The sequence below is a fragment of the Onychostoma macrolepis genome, chromosome 06 (genome assembly GCF_012432095.1).
Source record: "Onychostoma macrolepis isolate SWU-2019 chromosome 06, ASM1243209v1, whole genome shotgun sequence".
In the NCBI taxonomy this organism is placed as follows: domain Eukaryota; kingdom Metazoa; phylum Chordata; class Actinopteri; order Cypriniformes; family Cyprinidae; genus Onychostoma; species Onychostoma macrolepis.
In genome coordinates, this window is record NC_081160.1 from 9,288,928 (window position 1) to 9,302,176 (window position 13,249).

General features: G+C 36.0%; 1 protein-coding gene and 2 long non-coding RNA genes across 3 annotated transcripts; 1 reads left to right on the forward strand and 2 right to left on the reverse strand.

The window, feature by feature from the left end:
- Positions 1–367: 367 nt before the first annotated feature.
- cryba2a (crystallin, beta A2a) lies at positions 368–1,567 on the reverse strand. Its single transcript, XM_058779462.1, has 4 exons — positions 1,386–1,567; positions 1,024–1,165; positions 640–782; positions 368–523 (listed from the first exon to the last, which is right to left on the reverse strand). The coding sequence occupies exons 1-4, from the start codon at positions 1,544–1,546 to the stop codon at positions 376–378; spliced, it is 594 nt and encodes a 197-aa protein (XP_058635445.1). The 5' UTR covers positions 1,547–1,567; the 3' UTR covers positions 368–375.
- On the forward strand, positions 452–2,717 carry LOC131542617 (uncharacterized). The gene is made up of 3 exons (XR_009271748.1): positions 452–528; positions 610–759; positions 2,670–2,717. It is a non-coding gene; the product is annotated as an uncharacterized LOC131542617 (long non-coding RNA).
- Positions 2,718–7,568: 4,851 nt separating this feature from the next.
- Positions 7,569–9,008, reverse strand: LOC131542916 (uncharacterized). The gene is made up of 2 exons (XR_009271825.1): positions 8,627–9,008; positions 7,569–8,077 (listed from the first exon to the last, which is right to left on the reverse strand). It is a non-coding gene; the product is annotated as an uncharacterized LOC131542916 (long non-coding RNA).
- Positions 9,009–13,249: the final 4,241 nt, after the last annotated feature.

The window sequence follows — 13,249 nt, forward strand, 5'->3', positions numbered from 1 at the left end:
ACAAGAACAATATACATTCTATGTCTGACATTAAGAAAAAAATTAAATAAAATTAAAATAAAATAAATCTAAAATCTAATCTAAAAATGTCTAATCTGAATTGAAAAGCTCTGTTAACAATATGCTAAATCTTTATACTGTAAGTACAAAGGCTTGGATAGCCTTATAAGCTGTTGTCAATTTGTTATAAAATAACACTCCAGTTTTTAACGATCTAACGTTAAATATTCTGGGCACGGTTTGAATAAATCAAAGGAATGGCGACAAGCACACTCTTTTTTCTGGAGTTTGAAAAAGCGTTTATTGCCTACTTCGTCTCAATATCATGCTATCACTTGATACACAGTAGCCAATAGGAGAAGAGTGGGGGCGGACTTAGTGCTGAATTCTGCGGATTGATTGGATCTGATTGCTGTGGGCCTGGGTGCCGTACTCATTATAGTTCCTGAATTCTCCCTGACGTCTGTCTCTCTCAAAGATATACTGGTATCCACGGTAACCTGGAAACTGGTAGCCCACCCAGCTGCAGTAGGTGCAAGAACAACATATTATTATTATTATTGAGATAATTCTCTGTGCAGAGAGAAGTAATACATATGTAACTTATAGGCCTACTGAAACAAATGGAGGATGACTTACGCTCCAGAGTTGACTTTCATAGAAGGAACCTCCTTACTGCACCAGCCCATGCCTTGAAGAGAGGGGTAGTCATCGCACATCTCAAACTTGCGTCCCATCATGTCCTCACACTCATACAGGGTAATTTTACTGTCACTGTGGTTCTGGAGATGAAAGAGGACAAAAATTAGGACCAGAAAATATATTTTATATTAGGTTTAGGTATTTTATATTTAGGTTTATATGTCAGATGCAAGATCATTTCATTGGAGCAGGTAGACTGCAGGCTTGTTATTTCTTTATCACACGTTGCCATTTTCAGTATATCACAATATTGATTTTGTTAATTTGATCTGATGTAAATAAATAAATGAGACACTTAAATGCATGAAATGCAAAACTCACAGCACATTTGATGGGTCTGAAGGAAAGCAGGTGCTCAGTGCGGTAGCTGCTGTTTCCGCTCCAGGCCTGATAGCGGGGATAATCTCCCTTCTCCAGGATGAACTGCTGACCCTGATACTCTGGGTACTCATAACCCACCCAGCTGCAAAAATGAGCAAAAATTATTCATATTATCTCCCAGAAAACACACACACACACACACACACACACATATATATATATATATATATATATATATATATATAGTTTTTTAGAGAGAGAGAGAGAGCGCAAAAAGAACCTCAACTTATAAAAAAAATTACACACATGTAAAACATTTGAATTTTTTTTTTTTAAATTAGCTTTCACACACACACACTTACGGGCCGTTGTCCACCTTGATAGAGCGAATCTTTTGGAAATCCCTGTCCAGAATGTTTGGGCACTCCAGCATGAACTCACAGCGCTTGCCCTGGAAGTTTTCCTCTTCCCACACAGTGATCCTCCACTGCCCCCGCTGCTCCATCTGCTCTCGCTGATTCATGATGGCCGCCTGTCTGCTCTCTCCAGCTTCTGACAACATTAAGGGATAAGGTTAACAATACAACAACACTTGCCCTCACCTGACAGATCACAAACATTACTTTTCAACATTCAGGCCTAACCTATGACCTCAGTGCTTTACTTTTAGTGTCAGGTTATCAAAAGAAAGATTACTGACAATGCAAGAGGGACCTTGTTTTAGGTCAGTTAAGAGTAAATGCATTTTGTACAATTAGGCCCTTTCAGTTTAGCTGCGACAAGAGAAAGGGTCCCTTTCTGACACGGTCCTTTCTTTGCACTAAAACAACCAGAGAAAATCAATAGTTTTAAGTTTGCCATCATAGGTAATAGGGCCCCATGAATCCAGCAATGGCTGAAATGAATCAATTCCAACATTGCAAGGAAAATTCATTTAGTAACCACCAGAAATGGGTGACTTTTCAGTCCATGGAAAGATTCACAAAGGCCTCTATCTCCCGCAGTCATGACGATCCATGATGATCGTGTCCGGTTTATCAGTTTATCCATTTTCACAGTTAAATCCGCTTTCATGAAGTTTATGATGTTGATTTTGGCAGCATGACGGCGACCCATACTCACATGCAGTTTGTGGGAGAGATTTGGCGTAATTAACGTTGGGGGTCGGTCCAATACGGGGTGTTTATATAGCCGCTGTCACTGCAGTTACTGCAGAATGTGCAGAGGGACTGCTAGCTCAGCAACATGTGTCAAAAGAGAGCTTAAATCCTGTTATTGTCTAACAGGGGCTTCAGTTTTCTGACTCATCAGAAAAAACAAGGCCCAGCCATACAGTTTAACACAGACACATTTACACACTCTAAATGCCCTTGCAATGTCCACTGACTGCAGATGCAGTCCGCTCAAGAAATAGTAAAACAGTGGCAGAAAATGATTTGAATCACTGATTTTGCAGTTTGTAGGGAAGCTTGCTTATTATTTTGCTTTTTGTCAGTTGATGCTGCACAAGTTTAAGAGAAGAAATAATAATCTCCTGGTAAAGATATCAAACAACCAGTCATCAATCTCAGCTAAAAGGTATTTCAGCAACTCTTAGAGTCACAAAAATGGTAATCTTGTATTAATCCTGTTTTTTTTTTTTACAGTTGACCATCCATCCATGATGTGCTATCCTCTCAGAGGTTCAGGAACATGATGCATTATTGTAAGAGTCCAAACAAAAGGTATTGTTGTTCAATGGCCCTCATCTTTTGTGGGGGTACAATCATTGTACCACCTACAGATGGACTACAGATATTCATACGTTTCATTTTTCTTCAAGCACGTTCTAGCGTACTGAATATGAACCTCTTAAAAACAAGCTTTTTAAGTGTTTTAAAAAAGAGCTTCTGGGAACTGTTCTGAGAGAACACAGAAATTCACTCTAAACTGAGAAAACATGCATTAAATGTTTAATATTGCTTGCACAATTTGTATGCTGCTATTGTTTATACATCTGCTACATGGGTGCTTCTATATGATATGGGTGTTTATTTAACTTTTATGTCCCAGAGGCTAATTTATATTACTTATTAATCACATTAAAACGGTCTTTGAAGCTTTTTTAATACCTATATAATTTGCTTTTGCCACTTTTCAAATGCCTTTTGTGTATAGATTTTATTTTATCTTTGTCCCAAACCTAGACTTTCAGTCTTATGAAAATCCATATATAAAGAGAAAAACGTTTTAATAATTTATTTTATGAAAATGATATGAATTGCAGCCGTCCCACAGTACCATAAGCAATAATGGCTCTAATGAATTTCAAAACTACTACTGTAATTGGTTCCCTAAAAGACAACAGTCAAAAAGACCATGCTTGAGATGAAATGTGACCCTGGACCACAAAACCAGTCTTAGGTCGCTGGAGTATATTTGTAGCAATAGCCAAAAATACACTGTATGGGTCAAAATTATAGATTTTTCTTTTATGCCAAAAATCATTAGTATATTAAGTAAAGATCATATTCCATGAAGATATTTTGTAAATTACTACGTTTTTGATTAGTAATATGCATTGCTAAGTATTCATTTGGACAACTTTAAAGGCGATTTTCTCAATATTTAGATTTTTTTTGCACCCTCAGATTCCAGATTTTCAAATAGTTGTATCTCCGACAAATATTGTCCGATCCTAACAAACCATACAATGGAAAGCTTATTTATTCAGCTTTCAGATGCTGCGTAAATCTCAATTTTGAAAAATTGACACTTAAGACTGATTTTGTGGTCCAGGGTCACAAATACGAGACATGTAATGTGTGAAGAATAAAAACCATTATTTTCTCATGTTAGTAGTATATTATGTTTAGTTGTGTATCATTTCCAAATAAGCTGTAATTCTACCAAATGATTTAACTGTGTTTAGGCTACATAAAATGCAGCTATGAGACAAAGGAGAGAGCCATTTTGTAAAAAAAAAAAAAAAAACACAGAACCAAAAGAAACTCCAATTTATTATTATCAAAAAATCATGCAAAAAAGTAAAATTTCATGGCTAGTTTTTAGTTAATAGTTTTTAATCATGTAAATGGATGTTAAATGACAGAACAGGCATAAATTAGGTTCTCTTCTAAACAAGCTTTCTACAACCACCAAAAATGCAAGACAGTTTTAATATTGGTCCAACAAACATTGTGCAGATTGGGACAGTGTATGTGCCTACATTTGCTCTTAGAATTGTATGTATAAATTTATACTGATTTTTAATACATTGTGATGATCAAAAAGTCAAACGGATGTTTGTTCATGGATTATATATTTATAGAAATACTTAAGAAGTGTTTCTATGCTTCTGTGGGTGTGAGACAGAGGAGTTGGCAAGCTTAGTCAAGGCCACAGGCTAATCACATCTTTCCTTGCATCACTACAGCATTCATTTCACAGTAAAATTAGTCCATTTACATGGCCAGGCCAGCCTACTCTCTCACACAGAGATAACCATTCAAAGTAGCACAGTGAGTCAGCCAGGTATTTATGAACCAGATTAAGACAAGATAGTTAGTGTTTAAAATGTGGGGTAAAATTTGCCAAAATTAGTAGTAGTATAGCTACTGGTCAACAGTTAGAATAATTAAGATTTTTTAATTCTGTTATTGAAAGAATTCCCTTATGCTCATAAAAAAACTGTATTTATTTAATAAATAAAAGCAGAGGAAATAGTTTAAAATAACTGTTTTCCATTTCAATATATTTAAAAATATAATTTATTCCTCTAAAGGCAAAGCAATAAGTTGGTGCTCAAGAATTATCAATGTTAAAAACGGTTTTGCGGCTTAATAATTGTTGTGGAAACCATCACAAGAATAAATTACATTTTAAAATATATTCAAATAGAAAATAAGTTACTTTAAAATGTAATAGTATTTCACAGTATTACTGTTTTTACATGATTTCTATCAAATAAATGCAGCATTGGTGAACATATGAGTGACTTCTTTCAAAAACTTTTGGAATAATAAATAGTATACATAAACACTCTCTTATTACCATAAAAATCATTCACTCCACCAACTCTTGGAGAGAATCCCGGGCTGACACATGTAGTCTGAATGTACTATATGAAGCTCAGTGTTCCAGGACCATCACCTGCTTCTCACTTCCCCAGTCATTCAGCCATTACACAGAACAAACAGGTAGTGTTTACACATCTGCCCCCGCTCCTGCTGTCTGCGTGCTACACCCTATACCTGTGTGTGTGTGTGTGTGTGTGTGTGTGTGTGTGATGAATGTTTATTAGTGTGTATCTCATTCCGTGTGTGAACGACAGGGTCAGTTAGTATGCAAGCGCTGTGTGCGTGTGTGTGTCTCTTTCATAAATCCATCTGTTCCATGGTAACACTCTTCGTCCCCTGTTCTTTCTGCGTCTCTATGAGATGGCATTAGCATCCTCATGTTGTCAGGTAGGCTCTGGAAAACAAGAGCTGTCTGGATGACGCACATCTCCAGGGCTGTTAACTAGTCACCTGTCCTTGGAACTATATTCAGTGAAGTTTACACACACCTTGAATATAATATCCACCATACAGACACGCAGCACAACAGTTACACCAATTTCACTGCCAAATTTCTAATTTGCATTCATTTAAAAAGATTCTATCTTTTATGTAAATGCAACAGACAAAGAAGTTGCAGTATGGATATGTTTACTGGAATGGAAAAAATGGAACAGAAAGAAAAACTATATATATATATATATATATATAAATTAAAAATAACTTTATATATACAAAATTACATTTAAACATTTTTTAAAAACAAATTAAATTTTTATTTTTCAGTATATATACAGATGTATAGCAAATGCTTCCTTCTCCAAAATGTTGTTTCTGTTTTATGGCTGTTGTTTTGGGATTTCCTCATAGACGGTGACAAAACTGGTGCCTTTTTCTGCTTGTAGTACAAAGCTGAGGGCCAAAACCACCTGCCACATGTTCACTAGTACCATGGAAACTAATCCTGCTCTGTGTGTGAAAAACAGGCCCTGACAGTTCAAACTCAGACATCTGCATCACCAACAAATATGCTGTGACTCTCACTCAGGGTCTTTGTTTGAATGTGTGTGTAGTTAGTGTGTTTTTTTGCAGTTGTGTGTGTTTCTGTCACATGCATGTTTTGTTAGTCACAGTATACTCATATATAAAATGCACTTTTTGATGAAAAAAAAAAACACTACTTTTAGGCTGTGACATTCAAAGACATTTAGAATGTTACAAAAGATTGCGGTTTTGGAATTTGAAATGCTGTTTTGAACTTTAGATTCATCACAGAATCCAAAGGTGGGAAATGTATCACAGTTTGCATAAAAATTATTTTTATGAACACCATTTTTTTGAACACAGCATATTAAAAATGATTTCTGATGGATCATGTGACACTGAAGACAGTAATAATGGCTGTGGATTCACCATCACAGAAATAAGTTATTGTGAAATAATTCACAAAACATTATAGCAATATTTCTGTTCTCATTGTATTTGTGATCAAATAAATGCCTGGGATAAAAGACTTTTAACACACACATATGCACAATATTAAGTGCTCTGATATTCATGCAATATAAATCATGCATTTTAAAAATGTAGCTTAAATGTCCACAAATATGTTTTTGAGACTCTGTATAGGGCTTGTATGTGTGCATGTCCATGTGTTCTATGCAGGTGTGTTTATGTTTGTTTGCCAGATCAGTCAGTAAACCCTCCAAACAAAAGATCCTTCTAATTGCTTTGGGCATATTGAATGTTGACCTCAATATTCTCAGTCTAATTGGTGATATTGAAGATACTTGTATGTCCAATCACAGGCTGTGAGGCAGCCTAAAGGCACTTGCATATTTCATTAGTGGTATTGTAATGGTCTTTGGCTGAAACACATGGCCCCTGGAGCTTCTTTAGTTGCAGTAACCTTCAGCATCATCAGAGCAGAACATGAAATTCTGATCTAATAACAGCCCTCTGATTTCACATCTGCTATAAACAACAATGTTTCGCTTTCAGCTAAACTGCTTTTGTCTTATTACTATGCTTGTATAGTCTGGGAGCTTTGTGGCTTAATAGAAGCAACAGATGCGAAAGAAAACAATGTGCCTCACACTCTAACAATTAAGATAATGCATTTGTACTGTAAACACAGCAGAGTTGTGCTATAAAAGGTGCACTGCCAACCTAATAACAGCCACAGATGTCGAATGGCTTTATGTGTGTGGTATCCAGAAGAGTTGGGGTAGTAATGGTAATTTATTTGAATGAATTTGACTTGAGAGATATGGAGTCCAGGGTGACTCAATGGGAGCCTGTGTGAAACAGCCAGGAGCAGATGGTCAGGCTGATGGAGAGGGAAGAGAGAGTCCATGCTCCTCTAGTTAATGTTTTACCTGTTACCTATTAGAGCAGATTACCCATTACCCCTTCTGCACAGCAAACTCTCCATTGACTTTCCATAGTAACCATATGCCTCCACAGTTACCAGGCTAGCGTACGTGTGATAACTCAACATACAAACACTGAGGAGTTAAGAACTTTATTTTGCCGTTACATCACTGCAGCATGAGAACTTCACCCTCATTTATAAACAGCACAGGAGAGAGGAAGTGCATCTCTCAACAAACATGTTGGATAACAGGTGACATTGTAAATCATGACCATTGCAGAAGACAGATAAGTTGCAGCTCATTCATTTGTTAGCGAATCTCTCACATCGCCTGTGTGTGGTTTGGATTCTTATTTTCCATTTATTTTCCATTATAGCAGTTGCTCTTGCTTTCAATCCAAAAATGTCACTGAAGTTTGGTACCGAGGAAGTTCTGCACTTGCTTAACGCGAGCCGAACGAACAAAACTGAATCCACATGTATTGTGCGTGTGGCTCAACGTAAAGCAAGTGCAGTTTATCCATTGAGGCTCTGGGGGTGCATTGGTGATAAACTCCAAAATTACTGTAGAAAATAGTGTCAAAAATGGGAATCCGTAGCTTTTCTTTGATCTCATTTTTCAGGCGTGTTCCCTGCCCATAACCTGCAAATAAGTAAAACAGTAAAGAAATATTAAATAGTATATTCTAGTATTAATGTACATTTATTTTAGATTTAATACTCATATTTCATTACAACAATGTTTTTCCATCTATTTAGCCTTCCTGACACAATTTCTACTCAAGTTGAATAGTTTTTAGAGTTTTGGTAATTACATTTTACATTCAGACTGGTTAAAAAGCGCAATGGATTTTTCATTGCAGGATGTAATTTTACTTCACTAAATATAACTAAAAGGCTAATTTTTTTATATACACACATTGCCCTTTATTCTAAAGAAGAAAAAGAGAAAAGAAAAAAAAGAACATAGTAACAATATAATAATAGGTGTTGATATTGTAGTGTGTATATACCAAATTCAGATTTCAAATTAATTAGAAAAGTATATTCTGCAAAACACAAACAGCATTCGTTTAGTAACAGTAAAAAAATAAAAATCTGCATTTTACCCCATTCTGTCTATGTAAGGAAGAAAGAAAATAAAATAAAAGAAAAACACTTTGGATAGCATTAAAGCTTATTTTTGTTTTACCTGTCTTGCTCACCTCTGTAGTTTCACATCCAAGTTGTTCTGGTGGAAGGCCTCACTCAGTCGACATGCTCGTTTCCGTACCTGCAGATCCAATGAATCAGCCTGGCCAGTGACGGGTTTTTATAGTCGACAAAAATCATGCCCCCTCTCCTCTTCCCGCAGCTGTAAAGGTGCTGATCTCTCCACGCACCTGCCGCACTTTAGAGCAGATCTAATGTTGACCGAGGGGCGGAGTGAGAGGTCCTGCCGAAGTGTGGTTTGGGCCTCCAAGGCTTTAGATGCAAATTTCTTTTTAGCTACTTTTGCGATCTAAGATATGATATATGTAGATATTTTATGCGGATCATCTGTGGTCGTAAGCGGTAGGCTACAAGTTTTGAGTCATTCAGTCGCTGAATCATTACAAATAAGATGACAAGGAAGGACTTGCTGTTTCACGCAGGGCGGGTTTAATTTGCACAAAATTTACATGACACTTGCAAATGTCTCTCTTTTTTCCTGATTCAGATCAGGCGCTGAAAAGTAGTTACCCGATGGACTACTAGGCCTACTTTATATAGCGATGTGCAAAGAGAATTAAATAACAGCAGTCTCATATCCGTTTAACGGGTAGAATAATGTTACATCAAATATGAGTTACAGGCAATTACCCTACATATAGCCTATCACATAAACAAATGCAGTTTACCTTAGATTAACTATGTAACTTTTTTTTCTGAGATGTATGTGTAACAGGCAGAACCTACATTTATCTTCTCTCTTCAATGATAGTTCCTGCTTGTGCTTGTAGCAGGAATATGGCGCCATCATGTGTTGAACGATGGAAAAGACGTATTTCTGCGCGTCCATATGGCACACAAAATGAAATCTTTCAATTTATGCGTTTAAGAAACACGGCTGTATGAAAGAGAATTGTTGAATGTCCAGTAGGCCTACTGCTTGGGGACAGGACTAATGTTGCAATAAACTGTTGGAATAAAGAGAAGGGGGACATTGGAGGTTACTTACATCATTGGGGTAATCAGGTGGGGACCCTCTTTGCTCTGTTTCGATGATATGGCAACAACATCTCCAGCGGACTCAACAGCGAACTTTGCAGTCACAGGTCACCCTCGTCTGTTTATAACCTCTTTCAATATGAGGCCCCCAAGTATAGTCCTTTTCTTTTCAACCATAGCCAGTACTTCTCTCAGTAGTTTCAGTAAGGCATCTGATAGCCTGCTGTAGATTATTTCCACTGACTGATTTGTTTCATTGGCTTGCTGGTGGACATACAATAGCTATGAACCCTCTGCAACCTATTTCGATCAGAAAGACGTGTTTTTTTCGAACCCTTTTTTCTTTCCCTCTCTGCAGTGTCTGTGTACTTGATGCTTCCTCAACTGCATCTTCCTAAGGCACCGTTAGCTCCACAATATACTACAGCCTGTGCGAGTATAAAATCTGTTCTGAGATTGGTAGAAACAATTTTCCAAGATCAGCCTGCAATTCTCAATCTTGAACAGCATGCAACAAGATTGTTTCTCTTATTCTAGTTGATCTATTCATGCTTTGCCTATAGCTGATTTAAATGCCACAGTGTGCTTTTGACTGACAGGGTAAGGGTATTAATGGTAGTATTACTTTCTTCCAGTGTAGAGGCTAACAGCCGAAGTAAAACGTTTTCCAGGTAATAGCTAATAGCTGGAGTTTTACACAGCATGGCATGATGGATCTTGTCCCATCCACTGGTTAGGGTTCTTGGGCGAGGAGAGTACATCGTGGATTTCTTTAATAATACACTCTTAAGAAAAATGGTTCTAAACAGTACCAGAAAAGGGTTCTTCAGCTTGTAATGATAGCAGAACCCTTTAGGGTTCCATAAAGAACCATGCTTTGAAAATGCTATATAGGTCCTTAATGGTCTTTTTAATGATAGTTTATTTTCATTAATATTAGTACATTAGTATATTTATATCTTTAATAGTATTATTAATATTATTTGTATATGATTTATTAATATAGTTTTTTACCACTCTATCTGCCTGGTCTTATATTATCTTGTAGCCTCTATTAGGGTTTTTACATAATAAAACAACAACAATAGCATGTCAATTAGGTACTTTTATTTATTTATTTATTCTTAATGACATGCGAAATTGTAACAAAAATGACAGTGCTCTAACAACAGTTATTAGCAGAATACATTAATAAATGACAATTGACATTGAACATAAATGAATACTTAAAGTAAAACAAAATAGAAACAGAAAATAGTGTGATGAAGACCAAGTTCCAGTGAAATACTGTATTTTCATAATCCTCTATGATGCCTGAAAGTCCATCATTATGCATATTTTGGTGTGATTGAGTGGCAGTTTCTCTCTGCAGATGACGAGGTTGTAGGATGTGACAGCATCTGAAATGCACAATTGAGTTTACAGTTACAATGTGTCTCCTTCCATTTGTTTAAAACAATTGTTTATGAAGGTCAAAAGTAGTATGTTAAAAGGAAAAAGTGATATAAAGTCATGGTATAGCTGTGACTGGGTATGTTTATGCATAAACCCAAGTAATAATAATGGTAATAATAATCATCATCTCACATAAATTCTATCTTTGTTACTTACTTGGTGTTGAAGAGGAGATAAGTATCTTTAACTGAGCAGGGCTGGTCACACTTACATATTCCGTTAAACTAAAAAGAGACAAAAAGACATTGGTAGGAAACCAGTTACAATTTGAAAGTTAAATTATTGACATTTTAAGAAAGAAATTATTTACCTGTTGAATGTGTTGACAGTCTGTGTAGCTGAATGGCTGAGCTTCAGAAAAGCAGTATTGAGCCTTTTATATATATATATATATATATATATATATATAAGTGTAGCCTATTAGGGTTTTACATTAAAACAACAACAAGAACAATGTTGTGTGGATCGGATACTTTTTTATTGACATGTAATATTGTAGCAAAAATGTCAGTGCTCTTAAAGGGATACTCCACCTCAAAATAAATTTTTTGTCTTTAATCACTTACCCCCGTGTCGTTCCAAACACATAAAAGGAGGTTTGTTACTGTCCCATTGACTGCCAACTAAATTACACTGCCAAGGCACAGAAAAGTATAAAAAAACATTGCCAAAATAGTCCATCCGCTATTCTCCGTCATCAGTAACGCATGGATACGCTGTTTCCGTAAATAAACATACAATACATATCCATGCATTATTGATGACAGAGAATAGCGGATGGACTATTTGGCGATGTTTTTTATACTTTTCTGTGCCTTGACAGTGTTATTTACTTGGCAGTCAATGGGACAGTCACAAGCCTCCCGGTTTTCATCCAAAATATCTTAAATTGTGTTCCTAGGACGAATGAAGCTTTTACGGGTTTGGAACGACATGGGGGTAAGTGATTAATGACAAAATTTTCATTTTGGGGTGGAGTAACCCTTTAACAACAGTTATTAGCTGAATACATTAAAAACTTACAATTGACAATGAACATGAATAAATACACAAAGAAGTAAAACAAAATAAAAACAAAAAATAGATGTGATGAAGACCAAGTTCCAGTGAAATATCTTCATATGCTTTTAAGTCCATCATTACGGTGTGACTCAGTGACAGTTTATCTGCAGATGATGAGGTTGTGGGATGTGTTGCATCTGAAATACACAAATGAGTTTAGAATTACAGTGTGTCCATTTGTTTATGTAAAAACAATTATGTTCGCAAAGGCCAAAAATAGCAAAAAATGGACAGTATGTGAGCCCTTCACAAACTTAAAAGAAAAAAAGTGACATAAAGTCATGGGATAGCTTTATAAAACCAAGTAATAATTAAAAAAAAAAACAATTCTAACAGTATGGATTATAAATTCAATATTTTAGTGGAGAAGAGTAGAGAAGTATCCTCAGCTTAAAAGAGCTGCTCACACTTACATGACCAAACAACTAAAAAGTGAAAAGAACATGTTTGTTTGGAAACCGGTTAAAATTTTAAACTTAAATTTGTATTTAAATTTAAGAATGAAATCATTTACCTGTTGATAGTGTGTTGACAGTCTGTGTAGTTGTATCACTGAACTCCAGAAAATCAGTAATGAGGTGCTTTCACAGTTACAGATTTGAAAAACAAAAGGGCGGGAATAAAGAACCTTCAACTCTAACACAAAGAACCATTTCAGCATAAAAGGGTTCTTCAGGATGCTATGGTTCTAAATATAACCGTTACTACATGTAAAGAACCTTTAAGAAACCATCTTTTTTTAGATGGTACAACTCAGAGACAGGTGCTTTTACTTCAGTTCCGCAGCCAGCTGTATAACTACAATATCCCTATATATGACAGCAATTTTAGCACTCTACAGCTTCATCAGGAGTTTGACACATTTGGTTTCACTGCACTTGTTGCTATGTCCCCAGATTTAGATAGTATCATTACTGATCTTGCTTCGGTACACTTATTTCCCTTCACTAGACTCGTAATAGTTAATGAAAACATGGTCCATAGAGTGCAATGTTACTGATGCAACATGGGAGTCCAAGCCGTTTTCTCAAGTATTGGCTGATTGTCCTTTCCAACTTTTGAAAAATCTTTGTAATGGCAAATTCGTAGACTGTCAGAGGCCACAGTA

Coding starts and splice junctions, on each gene's coding strand:
- cryba2a (XM_058779462.1), bottom strand. CDS start 1,546: ATGAATCAGCGAGAGCAGATGGAGCAGCGGGGGCAGTGGAGGATCACT. Junction 1,166..1,385: donor ATCAAGGTGGACAACGGCCC/GTAAGTGTGTGT, acceptor TCATTTTTGCAG/CTGGGTGGGTTATGAGTACC. Junction 524..639: donor ATGAAAGTCAACTCTGGAGC/GTAAGTCATCCT, acceptor CACCTACTGCAG/CTGGGTGGGCTACCAGTTTC.